General features: G+C 41.4%; 1 protein-coding gene across 4 annotated transcripts in view; it reads left to right on the forward strand.

Annotated features, from left to right (window-relative positions):
- WWC2 (WW and C2 domain containing 2) overlaps positions 1–19,194 on the forward strand; it is a 142,230-nt gene that overhangs the window by 62,529 nt on the left and 60,507 nt on the right. For all 4 annotated transcript variants that reach the window (XM_039542123.1, XM_039542124.1, XM_039542127.1 and 1 more), the window contains 3 exons: positions 1,627–1,830; positions 3,721–3,797; positions 9,967–10,046. In XM_039542123.1, the coding sequence (XP_039398057.1) occupies positions 1,627–1,830; positions 3,721–3,797; positions 9,967–10,046 (361 nt within the window). The remainder of the gene's footprint in view (positions 1–1,626; positions 1,831–3,720; positions 3,798–9,966; positions 10,047–19,194) is intronic.

Below are 19,194 nucleotides of genomic sequence, written 5' to 3' on the forward strand. Positions count from 1 at the left end.
CATAGTGATGGGGTAATTGCGTGCCCTGTGATGTCACATGGTATGTTGGAGGGTGTCGGTAGGGAGCAGCAACCATGGAGTTCTTCAAGGGCTGCAAAAGGTGCGAGTCTGGGATTTTGGGACCATAGGTCAACCAGCATTTGGGTTTGCAGCCTGAGAGGACCTGAAGGTGGCAATGTAGGAAAATGTCTTTAGTGAGGGGCATGTTAGTATCAGGAAGTGGAGTGAAACAGGACACTTGATTATAATAGAGCAGCTTGTATTCTGTGGGATTCATACTTTTAAGTGATCAATATTTATTATTGAATATTCCCTTTTGTCACTTGATATGGAGTTATTGTACCTTTTATCAGCTAAAGATTTATCAGTTAAGCTTTAATCTTGAAGTGAGCCAAGAGTTATAATGATCTTCTTGTATGTATAATGGAATTGCAGCGTTTAGGTTTCAGATTGGATAGCTTTGCCATGGCGATGACTTAAGATAACATCAGCTTTCCTCGCCTTTATTTTTATAACTTGGTGCAAGCTAACACTGCATTAAGCAGCCAGGAAATGCTAAAATTAAGGTTGACAATGCTGCTGTAATTCTGCCCCCTTGCATATCTGCATTAAGGCAGTCTTATATCCTGTGAATCACATTTCTTTCTTGCAATATAATAACCTTTCTACAATCTTGCATATCCAAGCCCATGTGAGTATGACTTTAACAAGTGTTTACCTTGTGCATTTAACAGCATTTTGTGTAGTCAGGTTCACTTTTTCTTATGTTGTTTGTGTGGATTCACAGTCCTCCATTAGATTGCTAATGGCAGAGAAAACACAAATACACATTAAGAAAAATAATTTAACCTTTCACTCAGCAGAGGTGAGAAGAAAACCATTTTAAAACATTAGGAAAATGTGATTGTAAAACCACCAAAATGGTAGAGGGACTCCAGAACAGGTGTAATGCTGGTACCTGAAAGTGTTTTTAATTAACTTAAACAAAAAAACAAAAAAACCCACTAGATTTCAAGACGTCTGTGCTCATTTAAGGACTTTATATTGACCTAGTTATTTATAACAGAACCTTAGCTGTAATTCAGGTATAAGGCTTTTCCTAAAATTTTAAAGTATTTTATCAGTTCAGAAGACAATACCAATGGTTTAGAAACTTTAGAATGTATACTACTGTATTACCTATTGTGCATTAATTGTTCATTTTAAAGTTGGTCTTCACCCTAAAATGAAGAAATGCTTTTATAAAAATAAACTGCTCCACATGCCTACTAGTCAAAGCTTAGTTGTCATTTTAAATTAACAAGGTAATAAAATGGACCCTTTAAAAAAATGCATGTAGTACTAAAACTACAATTTTGGATCCCTTTTAATTTCTTTGAGACCGCTAAACCAGCTGAAGAAACTGTGGAGTATCCAGGCTATTTATACCGGCTTCCCAGCTTCTTCCTTCTGACTTATCTTGTGGAGGGACTAGCCCTACAGTCTAGACTTAAACTGGAACTGTGAATTACAAATAAAACCAAAATTGTAGACACACTAAAAGTGACTAGCACACTGAAGTCTATTCACTTGGCAAATTTAATTTATTTAACTAAATTGAAACTTTTAAAACTATATATTTTTAAGAAACCACACAGATAGAAGATCCCCGAAAACAATGGAGGCAAGAACAAGAGCGAATGCTAAAAGACTATCTCATGGTAGCGCAGGATGCGCTCAGTACCCAGAAGGAGCTGTATCAGGTGAAAGAACAGAGACTAGCACTCGCCCTGGATGAGTATGTACGTCTGAATGATGCCTACAAAGAAAAATCAAGTTCTCGTACCAGCTGTAAGTACATTAGAAATGCGTATGCTGTAATTCCTTTGATCGTGTTCTGTAATGGCTCTTGTTCTGCAATTCAAGACTAGTCCTCAATGTTTTGAGCCCCGGGCTGTTTTTCTGACAGCCTTTCCACTTTTTGCCCCTTAAGGCAACTGTGTTCTACTGCAGAGAGCTCTGGTCTGTCCAACACAGTTGAACTCCTACAGAAACTTGGGCCAGGCATTTGGCTCTGAAATCTGTTTCTCCATGTGGTTTGCTGGAACTTAGATTAGGTGGGTTGGTGTTCTAAGGATCCAGGATCACTTGTTCCTTTTTTGCTTGCAGCCACCAACTACTCAGTACGTAAATAGGTGGCAATGATAGATGGAGCAGTAGATTTCACTGCTTGCTATTCGTAACAGTTTATTTTAATTTTTGCAAAATGTGTGCAGATATAAGGCTTGGGGTTCAATAAAAATAAGTGGGATCATTTTGGTTTAAATCCCCAAAACAAAGGAGGGAACCTGCTGGCCAAGTATAGTGTTTTTGAGAAATCTGTGTTTGGGTTGTTGGCCAAATATCTTACTCCGGGGTGGGTAGTATTTAAAAAGCAGCAAGCTCAACTCCTGAAGAGAAGAGTAGTGAGTCTCAGGCTCTAGGGTTGCCAGGCATCCAGTTTTCGACTGGAATGTTAGAAGTCCGGTTGGCCGCCCGCAGTGGGCTCCACGCGGCTCCCGGAAAGCTGCCAGCATCTCCCTCTGGCTCCTAAGTGTAGGGGCAGCCAGGGAGACTCTGTATGCTGCTCCCGCCCTGAGCGCTGGCCCCGCAGCTCCGATTAGCTGGGAACCAGGGCCGATGGGAACTGCAGGGGCGACGCCTGCAGGCAGGGACAGCATGCGGAGCTGCCTGGCCGTGCCCCTGCCTAGGAGCAAGAGGGAGATACCTGCAGCTTCCCGGGAGCCACCTGAGGAAAGCGCTACCCAGAACCCAAACCCCCTCCCATGCCTCAACCCCCTACCCCAGCCCTGAGCCCCCTGCTACACTCTGAAACCCTTGGCCCTAGCCTGGAGCCCCTTCCTCCACCCTTAACCCCTCATTTCTGGCCCCCAGGAGGGAGGCCAAAACCCCCAGCCCCCTGCCCCATCCTGGAGCCTCCTCCCACACTCTGAACACCTCATCTCTGGCCCCACCCCAGAGCCCGCATCCCCAGCTAGAGCCCTCCCCCCACCCCAAGAATCCTAACCCCCTGCGTCAGCTGAGTGAGAGTGAGTGAGTGAGGGTGGGGATGGAGTGAGGGTGCGGAGGGGGGCTCGGGGAAGTACTGAGCAGGGGCAGGGCAAGCAAGGGTGGGGGAGAACAAGTGATGGAGGGAGGGGGGATGGAGTGAGTGGTGGGTGGGACCACAGGGAAGGGTGGAGGAGGGGAATGGCAAGGGTATTCAGTTTTCTGCAAATAGAAAGTTGGCAACTCTAGTCTCAGCCAGCTGAATAAACCCACCTTCCAGAAAACCTATTTGTTGTGAGAGCTCCTTGAGCTCTGAAGATTCCTTCCCTCACAAAGTGTGCTGCCCAGCTAGAAGAATGGTGGCCAGGTGTTGAAAGCAGGGGGAAATGGGGACTTGCCTTGGGTTCCATCCTAAACAAAGAGCTTCTCCTCCCTTAAATTTTTGAACTCATCCAAATGATGGTAGCAAAAGTAGAAGAAAATGTGCTGAGTATTCTTTAATTATTTTCACACGCATGCTGACTTTACTGTAATAAGAGGTATACGTTAAAGTAATGCCCATTTTATTTGCACTGTTATGTTAACCTCATAGTTTTAGTGCTAAGTGAACTCTTCAAGATTAATGGTTGAAAGTAGTTAATTTTTGTTTGTTTTGGTTTTTTTTGGTTTGTTGTTTTTTTTTTTTTTAATAAGTATTCTCAGGCTCCTCATCCAGCACAAAATATGACCCTGACATTCTGAAGGCGGAAATCTCCACTACAAGATTAAGGGTGAGAATGCTTAATTTAGTTCCACTGGAATTCTGCACATAAGGTTTGTGACTGCAGTGTGCTGAGCTTGGGCTAGCAGAGATTCAGATTTAGGTCTTTTGCACCCAGACATTGAACCCAACTAGCATTCTGGCTAAATGCTACTCAAACATTTTAATTAAACTGTTACCCAAATTATCCTAAAAACCAATCCAATTAATTTTTAAAGGGAACACACTTAACTTTGAGAAAAATATTCATTGGTTTAAATATGCCTCATAACTAATTTCACCTAGAAAATAATTCAATAATTGATTGATTCCTTTTTAAAGGCAAAAGCTGGGAGACGAGAGGGCGAAATCCTTTAAAAGTGCCTAGTATATGGATCAACACCCTGTGCTTAATTTAAAATGAGATCCTTTTATTTCTAAAATCAACTTTGGGGCTCTCATGGCAGAACTGGTTTTAGATTTGTAATGACCAGGATAATTTGGGACTTGTTTTAATCTGCAGATACAAAGTAGTGAGCATAAGTGTGCTTCTGTACACAACTACTAAAAGATTTCTGCATATTATAGGCATTGGATTTGGTTATCTTTTTAATAATAATATGAAAAGTAAAGTTTGATTTATAGCTTGCACTCATGAATTAACCTTAAATAAGGGGGGAAATGGTGTAGAATAAATTTTAAATCTAAGTAGGACGAGGGAGTTCCACTATGTGAACTGTGGCAAACACTGCATTTTGGGCAGTTTGGGTTCTCCATTTGGTATTGAATTTTTTTGTCTTGTCAAAACCTGCTCAGGTTGGAAATACAGCACCTTCATATGCTTGGTGCTTGAATCCGTGCTAGGGATACATAGGTTCTGTATGCATAGAATCTACACAAGGGGTGCTGGTTATAGAGCTTTCAGCGTCCCCTGCTGGACAATTCCAGCATTTACAGCAGCCCCAAAGTCACGTCTCCTCTTTATATGTAGTCAAAATCACAATTAGTGTTATCAACAGCCAATATTTGGGAAGTAGTATGATGTCACACGTTTAACTTATTTTTCCAAATTAACATTTAATACACACACCACAGTAAATTTTCTTCCCAGGTCATGCACACCCTTCCCACTCCCCTACCCAGGTTTATTATTGCTAGTTACTTAATTTTTAGGGAGTGGGCTGGCCAGCAGATTAAAGAACATATTTCAGCAGGAAGTTTCAGGAACCCTTGAAGAGGTGGGAGCCCTCTGGGAAGAGGGATTTAACCCTGGAGGAGAGGCTGACAGGATGACAAGGCCAGGGATTGGAGAAGAACAAATGTGATGGGGAGGGCAAATGATTGCCTCTACATGTGGCTCGCTGCCTTTAGGAATGGCTAAGGAACTTAACCATATTTATTTCCAGAAGACTGGCAGAAAGCTAATGTTGTACCAATATTTAAAAAGGTTAAACAGGATGACCTGGGTAATTATAGGCCTGTCAATCTGATGATTCCAAGCAAGATAATGGAGCAGCTAATACGGGACTGGATTAATAGAGAATTAGAGGAGGGTAACATAATTGTCAGTCACTATGATTTTATGGAAAATAGATCTGTCAAACTAACTGGAGATCTTTTTTGATGTGAACACAGGTTTGGTTGATAAAGGTAATAGTGTTGATGTAATATACTTGGACTTCTGAGAGGTATTTTGACTTAATACTGCATGACATTTTGAGTAAAAAAAACAAACAAACACTTGATATCAAATTAACATGGCACACATTAAATGGAGTGAAAGCTGGCTGACTGATAGGTCTCAAAATGTAATTGTAAGCAGGGAATCATCATCAAATAAGTGTGTTTCCAGTGGGGTCCCACGGGGATTGGTTCTTGGCCTTACACTATATAACGTATATTTTAATTACTCATAAGAAAACATTAAGTCATCACTGATACTGTTTACAGATGACAACAGTTGGGGTACTGGTAAATAATAAAGAGGACAAATTGCTTGGTAAACTGGGGGGCAAGCAAACAATGTGTATTTTAATATGGCTAAACGTAAATATATACATCTGGGAACAAAAATGTGAGCCATACTTAAAGGATGAGGGACTGTATGCTGGGAAGCAGTGACTCTGAAAAAGATTGGTGGTCATGGTGGATAATCAGCTGAACACATGCTCCCAGTGCGATGCTGTGGTAAAGAGCATGGATGCATAAACGGGAAACCTCAAGTAGGAATAGAGGTTACTTTACCTCTGTATTTGACACTGGTGCGACCACTGCTGTGTCCAGGTCTGGTGCTCACAATTCAAGAAAGATGTTGATAAATTGGAGAGGTTTTAGAGAAGTGTCATTAAAATGTTTATAAGATTAGAAAACATACCTTATTAGTGATATCCTCTAGGAGTGCAGTCTATTTAGCTTAACAAAGAGAATGTTTCTCCCTATTAATATTTGAATGCTTGGAGGGAGAAGGGCTTAGCACTGAAAAGCCTAGCTGAAGAAGAGATTTGAATGTGAAGATGAAGGTTGCTGTTGAACAAGGAGGTAGTTCAAATCATAGGCATGGAAGAAGGCTTGTAGATGGAGTAAGGAGAAGGGACAAAAGGACTGTCAGGCAGGAAGCTTAGAGAAGAGCAGGGGTAGGCAATCTATGGCACGTGTGCCAAAGGCGGCACGCGAGCTGATTTTCAGTGACACTCACACTGCCCAGGTCATGGCCCACCGGTCTGGGGGGCTCTGCATTTTAATTTAATTTTAAATGAAGCTTCTTAAACATTTTAAAAACCTTATTTACTTTACATACAACAATAGTTGAATTATATATTATAGACTTATAGAAAGAGACCTTTTAAAAACGTTAAAATGTATTACTGGCACGCAAAACCTTAAATTAGAGTGAATAAATGAAGACTCGGCACACCACTTCTGAAAGGTTGTTGACCCCTGGAGAAGAGTATGGGCAGTGGGAGAGGGTGTAAGATGAAGCAAGTGCAGAGGTGTGGGGGGGCAGAAGGGGGTTATACAAAGCCTTGAAGGAGAGAACAAGGAGCACAAGAATAGAATGCCTTAATGTAAGTAGAGTGCAGTAAGCAAACAGAGGTCATGCTTCATCATGTAGGTCACATTCTTCTGGGATAGCACACCTAAGATTATGTCTACACTGCAGATCTTATAGCAGCACAAAAGTGCTAGTGTAGACAGAGCCTAAGTCACCGGTGTAACACTCGGGATAATTAAATGAATTACAGCAGAGGATGTTTAGAAGGTGATTTTTAGAAACACTTATGAGTTGCTGGGGGATCCAGTCCTCAAATTGAAATCTCTGTATGTCCTCTGAAAGTACTTATAAATTTACATTTTTGGTCTGGAGGGCTAGCAGTTCTGTGGTTCTAGGGAAAGTGGGGATAGTTTTAATATCTACATTTATATAAAACATGAATGTCGTGGTGTAGCTGTTAGTTTTAAGGTTTTTCTATCCCTTAACTGGAAGTTTTGAGTGAAATCATTCCTGCGAATTGGAATTTTAGTTAGTTCTCAGTTTGTTTATAGTTAGGAAAATGTCATGCTAGTCAGATGGTGGGTAGCAGATGAGAGCTTTAATGTCCCTTTGATACGGTCAGTGAATTGGATTGTAACATTTCTGTCAGGATATCTACAATTAGGCTTGCTATAGCCACTCCCTTTATCACGTTAAATGTCTAACATCAAATTTGATTTCTATCAAAGGAAGCAGTTACAAATTGTATTTCCAAAAATATGAGTCTGGACCAACTCCCTATATTTAGATAAGAAATTTTACTGAAAAAAAATAAATGCTTGAAACCATTTATTTCTACTAAGGAAAGAAGATATAAGCCAAAAAATTTCGAATTTGGATGCCTAAAATTAAGCTCCTCAACATGTATTTAGGCACCCAAATGTTCAGGTCCTAAATCTTCAGAAGAGTTGAGCACCCAGAAGCCCTTCTGAAGACTGTAAGAGCTGCATATACTCAGCACCTTTAAATATCAGGCCTATTTTATTTAGGACCTTAACTTTAGATTTGAGAGAGAGAATATAAAATTTATATTTTATTTTGGGGAATGTGTACGGAATGTCCATCCAGTTCTGTGAACATGTTCTCAAAAATACAAATTTTGGGATATAATTTCTTTTTTGCTTATATATTCCCTCCAGTTCTCTATTGTAACAAAACCCATAGTTACTTTTAATATAATTTTGATGATTAACTAGAAATTAACACAACCAGGTTTTTACCATTTTCTCCTGGCAAGGAAGTGAACCCATTGAAGGTGGCATCCCACTACTTTTGTCTACCACCACTTTCCCAGTACCTTTCTTTGTGACTTATCATTGGTCTAACCTCACATTGTAAACTCCTTGGAGTAAGGGCCTTGCTTGTAAAGCAGCAACTCTTCCTGCGGTGTTATATATAAAGAATAGACAATGGTGGAATAGAAAGACTGTATCTGCATTAGTTTAGGATGTCTGTGCTACTTATGAGTGCTAAAGCCATGATTGTCTTGTAGAGGTCATTCTAACTTAAAGAGTGCCATAAAATCTTAATATGAAACCATCCTGTATTCTATTTGCCCTGATACAAGCCCATTGAAATAAATGGAAAGAATTGACTTTCATGAGTTTTGAATCAGACCCTATTTGCTACACTTCACAGAAAAGAAAATTAAGGATGTTTGAGCAGCAAAAAATGTAATGGGTTATTTTTCTGTATATCAGTTATGAGTCAACTATGCCATCCATAGAAGAAGAGAAATGTTATTGAATACAGTTTTTGAAAGCTTTAAAGTTACATAAATAACTACATAAATACAAAATAATGTTGTAATTTTAAATATCCTCTATCTCATAACCTTCCAGGGCTGGGAGCAAGTGCTGTGTGTTTCACTGGAAAGGGGAGAGTCTCCATTTTCCAAATGAGACAGCACTGATTTCTAGCCCTTGTGATTTGTATATTGGGCCTTAAACTGGTCACTGGTACAAGACTGAATATTGTATATCCTGGACTTCTGGCAAATGTAATTTTGAAGCTTAAAGTCCATCATGGCAGGGGAGGGTAGGAAATATTTGGCAGGGTTTTCATTTTCAAATAACAATTGTTTGAAAACTTAAAAGTAGTCCCAGGGCAGATTGGCTAGTGTGCAGAGTGTAAGTATGGCTGTCAGAGGTGTCATAAGTGCAATTTATCACAAGACTCCACAATTTCATGTGGGTGTCACTGCCACAATGACATCTGTGATGTATTAAGTAATTATTACTTATATTAAAGGGACACTGTCCCATATCTGGCCTCCACAGTTTGGTTTAGTTTATTGAGAAAGTTTTTACATGACATTTAAAAACGGTTCCAAAAGAGCTTTTTGTTTTCACTGACAGACATTTTTGGATGACGCAGCCCAATCTGTCAACATTTGAAATAGCAACATTAGGGTGAAAAAATAGGAATACTCTTTTAATCCCCATGGGACTGAGATTTTTTTTTTTTTTTTGGTCAGCATAGGGAAAATGTTCACCTCAAATGTTTCTCCTAAATAAAGATAGTTGGTGTGTATGCGTTTGTAGCCAAAACAGACCAGCCTTGTGATTGTCTGAGAATCTAGAAACTGATTTGTGTAGAAACAAAAGTGAAATTGACTATTCTGTTCTTTCCAGGCTGAGTGCTTGCTTTTTGCATTTCAAACAGGCTAAACAGACAAGCCAACATCCTAGTTTTATAAAAAGGAACAATTCATGAGGAGAATAGGAACACTTTCTCTTCTGACTCTTTTGAAATATAGCCAACTGAGAGCTTCTTGGAATGATCAAGTGAAAATATTATAATAGAAAACTAAAAAAAAAAAAAAACTAAAAAAAAAAATCTCACTGTCTCTCTGATAGTTATCATGCATGCTTAACTAGTGAAAAGTAAATTACATTTTAAAATTCTCTCAGGTTTAGTAACCCAGTGTCAATGCTAATAAAAAAATGTGTTTTAATCTGACGTTGTCCCTTTAACACAGAGGTAAATTGCACACAGACATCAAGAGGATAACAGAATGCCTTTGTTTTTGATACGTGCTAAAAAGCATCACACATAGCTTACACATTTTACTTATCTAATGTAGAGACTGCATTAATTGTTGGAAACCATGCGTTGTACTATTTAACTAGAAGAATTTTCTAATTCTTGTTTTGATTTCACACAAAAGGTTAAGAAGCTGAAGAGGGAACTCTTTCATATGAAGCAAGAACTGCTCTATAAAGAACAGGGCTTTGAAACATTGCAACAGTAAGTATAAGTAAATAATTGAAATTGACTTAAATAATTCAATCTACTAGTTAGGACTAAACCAAATACAATTATGATTGCACAGATTTGCAGTGAAAAGACTAGGAATAAGAAAATGGCTGGAAAGAATCCACCAAAAATAAACAGTTTCCAAAGGGCTAAAACTTTTTTTTATCAGGCTCCAGAGAATTGATAGAAACCACAAACCTGCTTTGGGAGTAAAAAAAAGCAGTAAAACTAGTTTCATCTCACATGTAACTTGCCCATTACATAAAAGTGTGTTGGAAAAGAGCAGGAAGGAGGCTTTGTTGCAAGTCCCATAAGAAGGGCGATTAGATCCTGCCTGAGAGAGGTCTGCTACTATAAGGAGGTGTGAATAGTGCACAGCAGAGAAAAGCTCAAAATGAGTTGCAGTTTTGAGAGTTAAGGGAGATCTCGCCTTTTTAAATGGATCACTTTCGAGCCCTGCATCATGAATCTTCTCAGGCTTTATCTGCACTACAGAGTTAGGTCAATGTAAGGCAGCTTACTTCGACCTAATTATGTCAGTGTCTACATTACAATGCTGCTTCCACCAGGGGCGGCTCTAGACATTTTGCCGCCCCAAGCAGGGCAGCATGCCGCAGGAGGCGCTCTGCCGGTCGCTGGTCCCGCGCTCCGGTGGACCTCCCGCAGGTGTGCCTGCGGAGGGGTCGCTGGTCCCGCGGCTCCGGTGGACCTCCCGCAGGTGTGCCTGCGGAGGGGTCGCTGGTCCCGCGGCTCCGGGGAGTGTGGGCTCACACCTCCTGCTGCCGCTGTCCAGTGAGGGATTGCAGGGGCGGGAAGCTGGGGGACCTCCAGCTGTGAGGCCCCTGTGGAAGTCTAAATGTGAAATAATAGTAGCCAGAAAACAGACAAAAATGTCAATTTCACTGCTGGTAGGCTTCTTGCTGTGAAATTGCAGCCCGCTCGGGCTCACAGATATGAACCTGGCACCCAGCTGACAGCTTGGGCTGTCGGGTTGGGGTGTCCAAGCTATGAGCCAGTACCCGCCAACAGCTGGGGCCAAGAGGGAACCGCCGTGAGCCCCATGCCTACAGATGAGGCTGTCAGCCAGAGGGCTTCTGGGCTCCAGCTGTCTGTCCCACAATGCCTCACTTCAGTCAGTGGAAGCACTCCTGGTGAGGACGCGCACCACTGACAGAAGGAGCAAGTGTGGACATGAACCTCTGCTTCAGTTATTGCAGTGGCTGTACGTTGACTGAAGTCGACTTAATTTGGTAGTGTAGATGAGCTCGTCAGTATCAGAACATCAGCCAGGCTAGTTCTGCAGCAGAAAGGTGCTTCCTGTGATGGCAACCAACCCATGGTGGCCGCTATCCTGACCAGTGTGAAAGTGTGGATCGTTTTGTACTGCGGAACCTTTTTGTAACTGAAACCTGCATAGAGGGGCAGGTAAGTCAATTTACTTACCGATTCTGTGCTACAGAACTCCTCCCTCTGATTTTAGAGTATTTGCACAGATATGAATTCATATCTTTGTGAGAGATGACAGATGGATTTTTTTTTTTATGGGAACCCTCTAAATACTAAAAGTGGAAATTGTAAGAGGATTCAATTTCACTTCTTGGGAATCCAGTACCAGTGTTAGCCATAACACACTTAATTACTTGGTTAGGCAGATGCACATAGTTAGCAATTTCAAATTTCTTTTTACTGAATAGCATTCCTAAGATAAACCGTTACAACTCACCCCTAGCTAGACTAACCTCACTAACTAGTGATTTGTTATTTTCCTTTAAAGTGAAGAATGTTACACGGGGTCTAAATCCTAAAATATATATGTTTATACCTTTATAAAATAAATACAAGGATTGGGACTTCTGCTTTCACGTGGGCTCATCCTGGGTATAATGACAACAAGAGAAAACATCTAGTTGCACCACATAACTAATTGTTTCAACGTCCACAATACTGAGCATGTACTCAATTTCAGATAAGAAAAACTATTACTGTAGCTGTTAGGTACACATAATGTCTTTGGTTCAGTGATGTAATACACTTCACGGAGACATTGGACTTCCAGTCTACGATTCCTCCTTTGTGATGTTTTCCCAGCCTCAATTCCACAGACTTCTGTAAAATTACAAAAAACTGTATTGAGATCCAATCCACAGACTCAGCCTAGCACAGGGGTGGGCAAACTATGGCCCGTGGGCCAGATCTGGCCCGCCAGCCCTCGAACTCCCGCTGGAGAGTAGGGTCAGGGGCCACTCCACGCAGCTCGGCCCCCTTCCGGCTTCTACGCATGGGGCAGTCAGGGGGCTCCGCTCTGCACGCTGCCCCTGCCCCAAGCGCTGCCTCTGAGAACTGCGGCCAGTGGGAGCTGCAGGGGCAGTGACTGCAGATGGGACAGCGTGCAGAGCCGCCTAGCCATACCTACGCATAGGAGCCGGAGGAGGGACATACCGCTGCTTCTGGGAGCTGCTTGAGGTAAGCGCCACCTGGAGTCTGCACCCTTTAGCCCGCCCCCCTGCCCTAGTCCTGATCCCCGTCTCACCCTCCAAACCCCTCAATCTCTGCCTGGAGCACCTTCCTGCACCCCAAACCTCTCATCCCCAACCTGCACCCCCGCACGCCCCAAACCTCTGCCACAGTCCTGATCCCCCTCCCACCCTCCAAACTCCTCAGCCCCACCCCCAGCCGGAGCCCTCACCCTCCTCCCATATCTCACTCCAGCCTGGAGCCCCCTCCCGCACCCTGAACTTGTCATCTCTGGCCACACCCCGGATCATATACACCCCAACTAGAGCCCTCACCCCCTCCCTCACCCCAACCCCAATTTTTTGAGTATTCATGGCCCACCATACAATTTCTATTCCCAGATGTGGCCCTTGGGCCAAAAAGTTTGCCTGCCCCTGCCCTAGCAGTTCTATCTTCTCCCTGCAGTGCTTGGCTGGATCTGACTGGTGTTCAAAATGTCTGCCAGTTTTACCCCTGTGGGAAATCACTACTGCTTGGCCAGGAGTTTCCAGCTTCTAGCTAAAGGTGTATATACATGCAAGAAAGTCTGCTCTTATGAATGAAGCCTTCCATGCCAGCTTCAACACAGCTACTGAGCAGATTAACTTCCTGCACTCCCAACTACTTGTTTGCAGTCACTCAAGGTTCTATACTGCCACTTGTCTGGGAATGTTTCGATATCAACTCAGAGCTGGCAGAAACAGCTGCTAAGGTTTTTGGCAGAACACCAGACAATAAGAACAAAAATGAAGAGAAGGGAGTTACATAACCATGCTTTATAAACTACCTAGGAGCAGACTGTGGCATGGTTAGGCTAGTACCATACACAGGAAAACAATCCATGTATGTATTAGTCATGGAAATGTATAGCAGTAATTGGAAAACATGTTAATGTGTAGGTTAGCAGGGCCTCAGCCATAGATTGCATCAATAAATAAAATAGTGCAACTTCTGAGCTGCCTGATGGGCTCTAAAGGTCTCATACTGCAAGGAGTTGATTTAATTCCATGGGAGTTGAGGGTGCTCAGCACCTTGCATAGTCAGGCTCTAGCGGCCTGGTTTTCAGAGGCTCTGAGCACTAGCAGCTATGCTTCACTCCTGCAGATCAGGCCCCAAGTGACTAAGCATTGCTCAGAACTATTGCTAAAGAAACTGACAGCATGTCGTGACCCGGTACATACTGTGTTTGTCACCTTGCTAACAAACATGTTTTTCCTGACTAGTCTGAACAGCATTTTATTAATACCATTATTTGTATTATGGTAACACTTAATGATCCTGACTGAACCAGGATGCTATGGCTCTGAGTACAGTATGGTCACATAATAATAGATAGTCTTTGTCCTGAAGAACTTACAAAGTTACTGGAGAAGAGAATTATCCCTCTTTTACTGATAGTGAACTGAGGCACAGTGACTTGTTCAAGTTCACACAAACTGGCAGAGCTGAGACTTGAACCCAAATCTCTCTGCTCCCCTGGGCAGTGCCTAAGCCACAAGGATAGCCTTTCTCCAAAGATGTCTTAACTTGTACTAACTAAAACATACTATAAACTACTTCCCGTGTAGTTTAATAGAACACTTTTACACAACCTGATTCTCTGAGACGGAAGAAATTCCTGGTTCAGGAAACTGATAGCAAAAAAAAGTGAATACAACTGTTGCTGCAACAGCTTCAGTCATAGCTTAATTACTCTACTAAATTATTTTCCTTTGTGTTGGCATATAGACCAAAGTCAAAATGGAAGTGGAAGGCATGCAGCAGCTCGTAATATCAGCCCCTTGAACTCTTTAATTGTGGATAAAAATGAGATATTCATTATTTAAATCTCTAATACAATGAGAGGAGGGAAAGGAAAAGATAATTGCCTGGATTTATTTAACTATAAATTAAACTTCACTGGAGGCATACTTTAAAAAAAAAAAAAAAAAAAAAAAAGTTCTGAAGCTTAAAGTAATAAAAACTCATGCCACTGTCCCTGGATTAAAGGTTAGCCAAGCACGCTGGCTTCATTATATTAATGCAACAATGAAGTATTGTTTTAAAGCAGCTTGCTTGCAAGTAATTTTGATAGGAATCCAAAGCATGTTTGAGAAACTGTCAACAGCATACCACAGGAAAACAATGGACATTTGTTGTAGAAATTCAGGCAGTCACTTCTGAACAGCACTAATCCCATTAATTTAAAACAGGAAGACAGAATATTTTGTGTGTCAGAGACCCTTCATGTCCATCTTAATTACATACAGAATAAAGAAGTTGCAGTCTGAATGTGGCACATCATTCTGTTAAGCAGCATGCAGCTTATTACACTGGTCTACAATTTTTGAGAAGTCGTCTGCTTCAGAGCTAAAATGTGCTATTTATTATGTATTTTGATGTGCTGAATTCAAATATGACAATTAAAACAACTGATTGGCTACTGTTTCTAAGATATTTAAGTTTTTACATTTTATGTCTATGTATATTGTGTAGATAGTAGAGTTTTAATCATAAATTGTAAACCTAGGTCTTTTCATGTGTTTATGGTTGCTTTACATGATAATATTTCACCTGTCCTGTTTATGTAACACTTTAAAAATCAGCAAAAGGGTTATCTAACTAAAATTTATTATGAAACAAAAGACAAATAACTATTATGTACATAGTTTAGTCCTATTCAGTGTCTACTCGGCGCTTCTTGGCTTGTCTCTTGTATTCATTAAATGGAGCATCTCTTGTCACTGTCCAGCAATACTCTGCAAGCATTGATGGGCTCCATTTGCCCTGATAGCGTTTCTCCATTGTTGCAATGTCCTGGTGAAATCGCTCGCCGTGCTTGTTGCTCACTGCTCCGCAGTTCGGTGGAAAAAAAATCTAGATGAGAGTGCAAAAAATGTATCTTTCAGTGACATGTTGCAACCAAGGCTTTTGTATGCCTTGAGGAGGTTTTCCACCAACAACCTGTAGTTGTCTGCCTTGTTGTTTCTGAGAAAATTTATTGCCACTAACTGGAAGGCTTTCCATGCCGTCTTTTCCTTGCCACGCAGTGCATGGTCAAATGCATCATCTCGAAGAAGTTCACGAATCTGAGGACCAACAAAGACACCTTCCTTTATCTTAGCTTCACTTAACCTTGGAAATTTTCCACGGCAGTACTTGAAAGCTGCTTGTGTTTTGTCAATGGCCTTGACAAAGTTCTTCATCAGACCCAGCTTGATGTGTAAGGGTGGTAACAAAATCTTCCTTGATTCAACAAGTGGTGGATGCTGAACACTTTTCCTCCCAGGCTCCAATGACTGTCGGAGTGGCCAGTCTTTCTTGATGTAGTGGGAATCTCTTGCACGACTATCCCATTCGCAGAGAAAACAGCAGTACTTTGTGTATCCAGTCTGCAGACCAAGCAAGAGAGCAACAACCTTCAAATCGCCACAAAGCTGCCACTGATGTTGGTCATAGTTTATGCACCTCAAAAGTTGTTTCATGTTGTCATAGGTTTCCTTCATATGGACTGCATGACCAACTGGAATTGATGGCAAAACATTGCCATGATGCAGTAAAACAGCTTTAAGACTCGTCTTCGATGAATCAATGAACAGTCTCCACTCATCTGAATCGTGAACGATGTTGAGGGCTGTCATCACACCATCGATGTTGTTGCAGGCTACAAGATCACCTTCCATGAAGAAGAATGGGACAAGATCCTTTTGACGGTCACGGAACATGGAAACCCTAACATCACCTGCCAGGAGATTCCACTGCTGTAGTCTGGAGACCAACAGCTCTGTCTTACTCTTGGGTAGTTCCAAATCCCTGACAAGGTCATTCAGTTCACCTTGTGTTATGAGGTGTGGTTCAGAGGAGGAGGATGGGAGAAAATGTGGGTCCTGTGACACTGATGGTTCAGGACCAGAAGTTTCATCCTCTTCCTCTTCCTCGTCTGACTCAAGTGAGAATGATTCTGGTGCATCAGGAACCGGCAGTCCTTCTCCGTCGGGTACTGGGCGTATAGCTGATGGAATGTTTGGATAATGCACAGTCCACTTTTTCTTCTTTGACACACCATTCCCAACTGGAGGCACCATGCAGAAGTAACAACTGCTGGTATGATCTGTTGGCTCTCTCCAAATCATTGGCACTGCAAAAGGCATAGATTTCCTTTTCCTGTTCAACCACTGGTGAAGATTTGTTGCACAAGTGTTGCAGCATATGTGTGGGGCCCACCTCTTGTCCTGATCTCCAATTTTGCAGCCAAAATAAAGGTAATATGCTTTCTTAACCATAGTGGTTATACTGCGCTTTTGTGATGGAAAAGTCACTTCACCACAAACATAGCAGAAGTTATCTGCACTGTTCACACAAGTACAAGGCATCTCTGCTCACTTTGGCTAAACAGAAATGTGTCCCTTTGCAAAATCAAACACTGACAAATAAGAGAGCACGACACTGTATGATTTCTAGAGCTGATATAGGGCGATTTGTTCAGCAGAGTGATGTAAGCTTCGTTATGATTGCATCATCCATGACTTCTAGGAATAACATGATGCAATTCATATCATGTATGATGCAATACCAGCTTCAGATTGCATCATTCATTGTTTTATCTAAAAAGCAAGTACTGTCCAAACCCAGTCATAGATTTATTCATAGATCCAGTCAAAGATGTATTTTAGTCATTTCTGGTTTAAATTGAGATCCCTTCCCTTTATAACTCACTTATCCTCCGCCATTCCCAAGTCAAGGGTCATATATACTGACCCAATAGCATATCTTGAAAACTAGAGCCAATCAACAATTTTAAGCATCATTTTCGTTCTCAGTGACCCAGAATTAGTAAAGTTTGACTACATTTATTTCAGAAGCATTTTGGCTGTAGAGCAGTGTTACCTGACCGCTCATTCATGGCTCTAGACCATAGACATGTCCTATAGCTATTTGACCTTAGAAACGAGGTAATTTATGAAAAATCAAGTGACAACTGGCAGTAAATGTGCCCCTGCTCATAAGAGTTTCTGATGTAAATTGGAACCCAGTATATTTTGTCTGTATAAAACTAGTGCTGAGTGGAAATGTTTTACAACCTCTTATCTTTATTTCTAAAGCCTGTTCTTCCATAACCTATGTACTGGGTTATGGTCTCATTGCTGTGGAACTGTATTCGGATCATGTGAGCTAATAACTAGTTTGGGCCAAAACAAACATATATTTCCACTTCTCTAATGTGCACCCATTGCAATTTCCAGATGTGATAACTGCCTTTGTTTTATGGTAAAAGTGCTCTGGACAAAAAAAAGCATTTTTCTGCTGTGCAATAAAAATGAGTCAAAAGGTAAATGTCATGTTTGGTTTGCTGTGGGTATTCATCATTTGCTTACAGCTACGGAACAGAATTTTCAAAAAGATACATCCAAGTTTCTATGTAGAATGTGTTATGCATACAGTTGTCAGTTAAACAATTCATGCAGCACTTACCTTTTTGTGGGTAAAACTGAATATTTGGCTTTGGCAATCCTTTCAGAAAACATGGTCTACCTTATTCCAGCATTTATAATGGTTGGCACTGGTTTTGATTTTTTTTCATTCCCAAACTTTTGCACATGGGGGACAAACTTAAATTTGTGTGTGCAGACTGCATTTCTGCACACAAATAGCTGATTTGCTTAGAATCATAGGACTGGAAGGGACCTCGAGAGGTCATCTAGTCCAGTCCCCTGCACTCATGGTAGGACTAAGTATTATCTAGACCATCCCTGACAAGTGTTTGTCTAACCTGTTCTTTAAAATCCCCGATGATGGAGATTCGACAGCCTCCCTAGGCAATTTATTCCAGTGCTTAACCACCTTCACAGTTAGGAAGTTTTTCGTAATGCCCAACTGAAACCTCCCTTGCTGAAACATAAGCCCATTGCTTCTTGTTCTATCCTTGGAGGTTAAGAACAACAATTTTCCCCCTCCTCCTTGTAACAACATTTTATGTATTTGAAAACTGTTATCATGTCTCCTCTTTTCCAATCTTCCCTTATAGGTCATGTTTTCTAGACCTTTAAATCATTCTTGTTGCTCTTCTCTGGACTTTCTCCAGTTTGTCCATAATCTTTTCTGCAATGTGGTGCCCAGAACTGGACACACTGCTCCAGTTGAGGCCTAATCAGTGTGGAGTAAAGCAGAAGAATTACTTCTTGTGTGTTGCTTACAAAACTCCTGCTAATACATACCAGAAGGATGTTTGCTTTTTTTGCAACCATGTTTCTGTTGACTCATTTAGCTTGTGGTCCACTATGACCCCCAGATCCCTTTCCACAGTACTTGTTCCTAGGCAGTCAGTTCCCATTTCGTATGTGTGCAACTGATTGTTTCTTCCTAAGAGGAGGAGTTTGCATTTGTCCACATCATTTTGAATTATAATGCTATCCTCCAAAGCACTTGTAAACCCTCCCAGATTGGTATCGTCCGCAAACTTTATAAGGATACTCTCTATGCCATTAGCTAAATTATTGATGAAAATATTGAACAGAACTGGATCAAGAACTGATCCCTGCGGGACCCTGCTCATTATGCCCTTCCAGCATGACTGTGAACCACTGATGATTACTCTCTGAGAACGGTTTTCCAACCAGTTATCCACCCACTTTATAGTAGCTCCTTCTAGGTTGCTTTTGCCTAGTTT

This window comes from Mauremys reevesii, linkage group 5, assembly GCF_016161935.1.
Source record: "Mauremys reevesii isolate NIE-2019 linkage group 5, ASM1616193v1, whole genome shotgun sequence".
NCBI classification, from domain to species: domain Eukaryota; kingdom Metazoa; phylum Chordata; order Testudines; family Geoemydidae; genus Mauremys; species Mauremys reevesii.